The following is an 8,669-nucleotide window of genomic DNA, read 5'->3' as shown; positions in this document are numbered from 1 at the left end:
TTTGAGAGTCTGGTTTTGCCCTTGTTATCTTGGTTCTATTATGGTAATTTGAAAGTCCTTGTCTTTATTTTACCGCTCTCATCTACAAGGATGTTATGAGTTGATTTCATTAACCTAGTTTCCTTACCTTATCCAAAAAAAAAAATGGTAGGATGTGATTAATAAAGATTCAGTTTCGGTCTATCTTCACAAATTGTAGTGTTAAGAGTGTGTGCTTTTAGGTAGGGCTGAGCAAAACTGGTTATCCGCTCCGGTTTTCATAACCGGTTTCAAGAAAGATGCACGATCAAATGCATAGAAACACATAGAAAAATTAGGTTACCGGTTTAAAAAGCGGTTTAAAAACCGGTCTCCGGTTTTGAATTTACATTAATTTTGACTTTTTAGTTTCTAAAAAGAAACCGGTTTAAAAACCGGTCCCCGATTTTGAATTTTCTACAACCGAACCCGCTCCGTTTTTATAGTAAAAAATCCGGTTCGGTTACCGCACTGGGAAAAAACCGAATATTCGGACTCCATAATTCGGTTTTCGGTTCGGTTTCGGTTTAAAAATACGGTTCGGACTTTTTTTCCCAGCCCTACTTTTAGGCCCTGTTCTTTTGAACTTAATTTCAGTTCAATTCAGCTCTTCTCTTCACAAATTAATTCTTACTTCAGTTCAGCTCCATTAAGTTCAATTCAGTTTAATTTAGTTCCAATAAGTTCAGTTCAATTCAAACAGTTTTAGTCCAGTCCAAAAGAACAAGACCTTCATGTTTGGCATAAAAAAGGGTTAGATGCATTTGTAATCGGTTACTCTTTGACGCCTTTGAGCCTTGAGAAATTTTCATAGGTAAAATCAAATTTGCCATGTCATAAAATTTGGATAAACCCATACGACAATTTGATTTACTCATCCTTTTTAATCAAATTCTAGAATCGTCTCCATCTCCATTTTCTATTCTTTTTAGCTTTTTATTATTTAAGAAATAATATATTCGTACTTTTAAGTAGACCTGACAAAACTGACCAAGCCGAATAACCCAACCCGAACCTACCTAGCACCCGAGTTGAATTCTCGAATCTGACCCGACACGATTCAACCCGACCTGAATACTTATTATCGCAAACTTATTATTATCCCCAAATGCCTAGGCCACGACTACTATGACCGAGCATTGCCTTAGCCATGAGCAGCAACGGGTAGGCCATGTGCGGCAAATGCCTAGGCCACGGCCACCATGACCGAGCATTGCCTTGACCATGAGCGGCCACGGCTACTATGACCGAGCATTGCCTTAGCCATGACTCGGATTATCGTGAAAAAAGCGTTAAAGCTCGTTATTTGAGGCTAAAATCGAACAGGTTAACTCCTGAAATGAGGTAGGACGCGTGATTGAAAAAGAGGGAGAAAAAGAAACCGGGTCCTAATTTACCTCCCGAACGGCTGAAATTGAAGTGTATAATACACGTTTTTTCGGGATTCCGGGGTCCCGGAAAAAAAATCTCCGGAAATCGCATAGAAAGTTCCCGGGGTCAAATAAAGCGGCCACGCAAAATTTGAGCACCAACTGAAGACATTTGGGGGTGCTTGGTGGGCTAAAACCCGGATTTGTCGAAACCAACAATTGCCGGGAATCATCGATCAATGAGAGAAGAAGGCGTCGGTACCAAATGTCGGGAATGAGCTAGGCCATGGGGTACAAGTGCCGAGAATAACAAAAAATGATAAGGCATAGTCACCCAAGTGACTTGAATGGCTAGGCCATATGCGGCAATGGCTAGACCATGACCGGGCATTGCCTTGGCCATGAGCAGCAATGGCTAGGCCATGTGCGGCAAATGCCTAGGCCACGGGCACAATGACCGAGCATTGCCTTGGCCATGTGCGGCAAATGCCTAGGCTCCGGGCACAATGACCGAGCATTGCCTTGGCCATGTGCGGCAAATGCCTAGGCCCCGGGCACAATGACCGAGCATTGCCTTGGCCATGTGCGGCAAATGCCTAGGCCACGGGCACAATGACCGAGCATTGCCTTGGCCATGTGCGGCAAACGCCTAGGCCACGGGCACAATGACCGAGCATTGCCTTGGCCATGTGCGGCAAATGCCTAGGCCACGGGCACAATGACCGAGCATTGCCTTGGCCATGTGCGGCAATTGCCTAGGCCACGGCTACAATGACCGATCATTGCCTAGGCCATGAGCAGCAAGTGCCTAGGCCATGTGCGGCAATTGCCTAGGCCACGGGCACAATGACCGAGCACTGCCTAGGCCATGTGCGGCAATTGCCTAGCCATGACCGAGCAATGGCCAGGCCATGTGCAGCAAGTGCCTAGCCATGACCGAGCAATGCCTAGGCTATGGGCACCAATGACCGAGCAATGCCTAGGCCACGGGCACAATGACCGAGCATTGCCTTGGCCATGTGCGGCAATTGCCTAGGCCACGGCTACAATGACCGATCATTGCCTAGGCCATGAGCAGCAAGTGCCTAGGCCATGTGCGGCAATTGCCTAGGCCACGGCTACAATGACCGATCACTGCCTAGGCCATGTGCGGCAAATGCCTAGGCCATGTGCGGCAATTGCCTAGCCATGACCGAGCAATGGCCAGGCCATGTGCAGCAAGTGCCTAGCCATGACCGAGCAATGCCTAGGCTATGGGCACCAATGACCGAGCAATGCCTATGCCATGGGCACCAATGACCGAGCAATGCCTAGCCATGGCCGAGCAATGCCTATGCCATGGGCACCAATGACCGAGCAATGCCTAGCCATGGCCGAGCAATGCCTAGCCATGGCCGAGCAATGCCTAGGCCATGGGCACCAATGGCCGAGCACGCCTAGGCCATGGGCACCAATGGCCGAGCAATGCTAGGCCATGGGCACCAAGTGACCGAGCACTTCCGTTGAATAGCCATGCCTAGGCATTTTGAGGTTATTTGCCTAGGCCATGGGGCATTTTGAGGTTAGTTGCCCAGGCCATGGGCGTGAAATGCCTAGGCCAAGGGGCATTTTGAGGTTAGCTACCTAGGCCATGGGCACCAAGTGACCTAGCACTTCCGTTGAATAGCCATGCATAGGCATTTTGAGGTTAGTTGCCTAGGCCAAGGGGCATTTTGAGGTTAGTTGCCTAGGCCCAACCCATTAACCCAACCTAAATTCTTGCAAATCCGAACAATCCATCCAAATGACTTGATTAACCCGTTTCCTCGGTGTACTCGTAAGACACGAGATTGGAGACGAAATTGAGACACTAGTGCATGATGGATGCCCTCATTTTCCACGAGCACAACTTTTTCTCTCTCTTTCCTAGTCCTTAAAATAGCAAATCTCCCTCTCTTTTTCAACTATCTCACGAAATCTTGCACCCATATATAAACAATACTTAAATCAAATCACAACAAATATTAATATAAAAAACCCTCATTTTTTGTTCTTTGTTTTCATCGATTTTTGATCAAAATCTCCCCCTAAATCTCATCTTCTTCCTCTAAAAAATCCCCAATTCTTGAAATTCAATGGCAGTGGAAAAATGGGTAAGAATTGTTACAGCTCAAACACCAACAAACATTGCAGTAATTAAGTATTGGGGTAAAAGAGATGAAACCCTAATTTTACCTGTTAATGATAGTATTAGTGTTACTCTTGATCCTAATCATCTTTGTACTACCACTACTGTTGCTGTTAGTCCTGCATTTCAGTCTGATCGTATGTGGCTTAATGGAAAGGTGTGTTCTTTTTTCTCATTTTTGTATTTTTTCTACGATTTTATTCGCTGTGAGGCGTACTTTAATCAAAGGTAGACGAATGATTGAGACGGAAAGAGTACTATGATGGGAAATCGAGTTTTTTGTGAAGTATATGAAGATTTGAATGTGACCCTGATTTTGATTTGTGAGGGTGTGATTGCCCTTTTGCCAATTTTCTAAGCTTTGATGTAAAATGCATACATTGACTTTTTTTGTTGTATAGCAATGCGGGACCTAATACAAGATTAACACCTAGTCTGATTGAGGGTCGGATGTACGCAACCTTACCTCGTTGTTTGAGAGATAGGGGATTTAGACTTGGTGGAGTTATGGACTTAAGGGAGAGCCGAATGTACATAGCTTCAGTAGATTCTAGGTAAATTATGCTGATCGGTTTTGAACTTGAGTACTCCTTCCTTTCCAATGCCCCACTTTTTTTTTAGAGAGGAATTTCGAAATTATGAGACGTTTGGATATGAAGGAGCTAGTACAAATTTTCAAGTTTGAGTAATTAAATTTGAAAATGGTATTTTTAAAAACCGGATTTGAAGTTGATATGTATCTTCGAAAGACTGAATTTTTGTTGTTTGTACTTGTATTATGGTGAAAGTAGGAGATTTCACTTGCTGGAGGAAGATTTCAGAGTTGTTTGAGGGAAATTCGGAAACGTGCTACTGATGTTGAAGATGAGGAGAAAGGTATAAAAATTGCAAAAAAGGATTGGGAGACGTTACATGTTCACATAGCATCTTACAATAATTTTCCTACTGCTGCTGGGCTTGCTTCTTCAGCTGCTGGCTTGGCTTGCCTAGGTAACATTCATATCTAAGTTATTGGATGAATTGTTCTTTTTGCTTTATATGATGAATGAATGCTTGCGTCAGGTCTAATATCTTTTAAATCACTGTAGTTTCTTGATTATACCTTCCTAATCTGTGCTTTCTGGGCGATGTTTGATGAGTAGGGTAGGTGACGAGCTTTCATGTTATAATACAAGTGAATAATGGATATTTTGATTAGTTTATTTGATGGTGTATCTAAACACACACAATATTTGGACTTATGCTGACAATTTAAATAGTAGGTTGAAATTGTTGTGTGCCGGCATCTTAATGACCCTAATAACTTTATAAATGGCAGTCTGAACTCTGAAATGGAATGCTACCTTTTATTTCCGATTTGCCGGGGCTGAAGTAATGCTTAGTAGTTTTGTACTTTCTCTAATGTCTAACTGTCTAAGAAAGATGCTCCACATGTAATCTAGAAACTGAAAAGTGTATGGACATTATACCAAGATTGTGTAGAGCTCCTATTTTCAATCTCTGGTATATTAGTTCTACAGAGCAGTAGTCTTTTTATGAGTAAGAGATATGGAGTATCAATTACAGGATACCCATATACAAAAAGAATGTGATGCTTGCACTGGGGTAGGAGAATCTAACACTGTTACAGATCTGAGTGTCACATCTTTGAAATCTTAAATTAAGGATTTGGGTCATTCGGAAACAATATCATTGTGTTGCTAACAAAGGGGTAAGACTGCGTACTTCGACTCCCCATTCCCCTGCAATTTGAGGGAGCCATTGAGGTACTTGGGTAATGTGGTTGCACTGTAGTTTGTTCTCATTGATGTATTCTACAAATTTCTGACAAGTATAATTTTGCACTTTTACCAAACTTCAGATTATGTACCTTTGCAGTGTATTCTTTAGCAAAGCTTATGAATGTCAAGGAAGACGAAGGACAGCTTTCTGCCATTGCTAGGTATGCAATCTGTTTCTCTACTTTCAGATGCCATCCCCATCCAACTGATAGTCATTTTATTTGAATATGGGGAAAGCAGTCTCTGATTTTCTCTGGGCTTGGTAATGATATACAGGCAAGGTTCGGGTAGTGCTTGTCGCAGTTTATATGGCGGTTTTGTTAAGTGGATTATGGGAAATGTAAGCTCTAGGCCTGAATTTTTCTTCTTACTTTTCAGCCCCACGACTGTCCTTCGTAGTTGGTGTAAATTGTGCATGCTTATACTGAAAGATAATTGATGTCATTTATTTTCTTTTTATACTATTGTCCTTAATCTTTAATATCCTTTTTTGAGAAACGTTTGATGTAAGGCTGGTATTGCAACTGTGATACGAGACACTTCTTGAGAGAAACCATAGTATTTCAAGAAGAAACAATTTTGTTTGGCCTTTGTAAATGTTGATATTTTCGCATGACTTGCCTTCCTGCTATGCGTATAGAATGAAGATGGCAGTGACAGTCTGGCTGTTCAAGTTGCAGCTGAGAAGCATTGGGATGATCTTGTCATATTGATTGCAGTGGTATATACTTTTCTTTGTTTATATAGTTTCTTTGCTTTATTTGTGAGTTTTAAACTTGGTATTTGAGCTTTAGTATAAAACTTCTATATATTGATGCAAAGTGCTTGCATATGTTCATATTATGTTTCCTTGCGGTTATGTCGAGTTCACTTATGCCAGATTCTCGAGCTTCACATTCTTCTCGCAAAGTTCAATTATTGTTGTAATTTTTATTTTTTGTTTTGTTTTAGGCTCTTATAGTATGCTAATCATAATCACAATAGGTAAGCGCTCGGCAGAAAGAAACAAGCAGTACAAGTGGAATGCGCGAGAGTGTTGAAACAAGCTTGCTGTTGAAGCACCGGGCTCAGGTATCTGTCTAACTGTATGATAAGTGTGGGAGATTGTAAAATGGCTAAAGAAAATTTTCAGACCAACGAAGTTCGCTATTTCTATATATCTCCTGCTACGACATTTGCACATTTAGACGCTACTACTGTACTATCAAGAAGATTAGAACCAGATTTTATGAGTGATCTAAGGATTTCTTTTTTGGACTAAGGAACTACCCCTGTATTGCATCACTGATTTGTCATACATCTGACCTCCGTTATTCAGGGATCATAGATGTCACCCTTTGAGCCGGTAGTGGGTGATATTGTTGGATTGTTTTATCGACTTTTATGGGCTGTCTAAAACTATTGTTACTTGCAACACTATTTAGCTTTAGAATTTGTCAGCCATCCATTGACTGATTGTCGTGAACATTTCATGCTGTACTCTTAATTCTGTGGCACTAACTAAATTTGGATCATTCTCTGAAAGTAGAACATGTAACAAACTAACGGTAGAGAAAGTTAAGTAAATCAGGCCATTAATCAGGCCATCCTGGAACTTGTCCTAGAATCGTGGGGTTTTTTTTTTGGTCTTGTACATATGAGTAATTGTGGTATGTGAACTTGATTCTTAAAAACCTGTTAGTTGCCCAAATTGCTTTTTGTTTCTTCTGTGTAATCTCCACACTTGCATCCTTCTCGTCAGTACCACCAGCAGGCACTGTGAAATAAATTTTACGGGTCGATTTGTCTTATGTACTGGGGTGTTTTGAGAATTTTCCGTACTGCTTTTTTGTAGGAAGTTGTACCGAAGCGCATTGTGCAAATGGAAGAAGCCATAAAAACAAAAGACTTCACCTCTTTCGCTCAACTTACTTGTGCTGATAGTAATCAATTTCATGCTGTGTGCCTAGATACATCCCCTCCTATATTTTACATGAATGACACGTCCCACAAGTAAGTTTCCTATCCTGTACATAAGTTTATTCCATTATTTATATCAGCAACATTCATCCTCTAATTCGTCGCTGCATGTCTTTCAATGAATGAAATGCAGGATTATCAGCATTGTAGAGAAGTGGAATCGCGCTGAAGGAACACCTCAGGTTTGTTTTTCAATCTTCATCCATGTGTGATCTTGCTGTTTTTGTGATCTTGCTGTACTTCCAGTCTTATACACAAAAAGACTGGGAGAATGAAAAATTGCTCGCCATTATATTCGAACATAGGAGTCTATTGACCACAAGACCACAACCACCTAGTTTCCCTTGTGAGTTGTGATTCAATGCTCAATAAAATTCACAGCCTTCACTTTGTTAAGATTACTCATTAGCATCAAGTTTGCTCGATATGGCGTGCAATCTTATCTCGAGAAATTTGGCAGGTGGCATACACATTTGACGCAGGGCCGAATGCCGTCCTAATTGCACGTAACAGAAAGGCGGCTTCAGAGCTTCTAAAGAAACTTCTCTTCTACTTCCCCCCGGGAGCCGATGCGGATCTCAACAGGTATCTCTATTGACTAAACCCCATCGAGTTTATTTGGAGAGACTGTCTTCTTATCATTTTTCTTTTGTGTTTACTAAAGAGCTTATCTTGTTCCGTGTTCAGTTATCTCATTGGTGATAAGTCGATTCTAGAAGATGCTGGAGTGAAAGAAATGAAAGATGTGGAATCCCTACCATCCCATCCAGGTGAAACTTCTACTCAAAAGTACGCCGGAGACGTTAATTATTTCATATGTACAAGGCCTGGAAGAGGTCCCATTGTGCTTTGTGATGATAGCCAAGCTCTTCTCAACCCAGAAACTGGGTTGCCTAAGTGAGAAGACAGACCACCACCGTCTTTTGCCAATTGTGTGTATCAGTTCGTTGTTGCTTGTGTTATCTAATTTTCGAATGTTAGGAATATCCAATTCTTAGATGTTCAATTTTTTTCTGTTGAATATGGCAAGGAAAAAAAAAGATGCAGTTATTTTTTTTCAGCCCTATTTCATTAGGGTTCGGGTTTTTTGTCAAAAATTACCTTATATTTAGGGGTATTTGTAAAAAGACTATCTTATATTATTTTTCTTGTTTTAGACTACCTTTGTTTTCTCTTTTTTGGGTCAAAAACTACCTATGCTGAAAATATGGCGAAATTTGGTTGATTTAACGACATTAACCTATCTTGCATTACTCTCTTAACACCAAACAACAATGATCAAGTGCTTTCAAACCACAATTTAACTTCAAATAAGCATAATTTATGTTTTCACATTTCAATAATAACTACGAACATCTCTTAAAGTTAAGCGTA

At 41.0% G+C, this 8,669-nt stretch overlaps 1 protein-coding gene across 1 annotated transcript; it reads left to right on the top strand.

The window, feature by feature from the left end:
- The first annotated feature begins 3,259 nt into the window (after positions 1-3,259).
- LOC141587331 (diphosphomevalonate decarboxylase MVD2, peroxisomal-like) lies at positions 3,260-8,355 on the top strand. The gene is made up of 10 exons (XM_074408791.1): positions 3,260-3,712; positions 4,347-4,545; positions 5,434-5,497; positions 5,613-5,676; positions 5,977-6,057; positions 6,321-6,407; positions 7,171-7,328; positions 7,429-7,477; positions 7,756-7,880; positions 7,983-8,355. The coding sequence occupies exons 1-10, from the start codon at positions 3,503-3,505 to the stop codon at positions 8,194-8,196; spliced, it is 1,251 nt and encodes a 416-aa protein (XP_074264892.1). The 5' UTR covers positions 3,260-3,502; the 3' UTR covers positions 8,197-8,355.
- Positions 8,356-8,669: the final 314 nt, after the last annotated feature.

Source organism: Silene latifolia, chromosome 6 (genome assembly GCF_048544455.1).
Source record: "Silene latifolia isolate original U9 population chromosome 6, ASM4854445v1, whole genome shotgun sequence".
Classification (NCBI taxonomy): domain Eukaryota; kingdom Viridiplantae; phylum Streptophyta; class Magnoliopsida; order Caryophyllales; family Caryophyllaceae; genus Silene; species Silene latifolia.
This window is presented reverse-complemented; position numbering and strand designations above follow the sequence as displayed.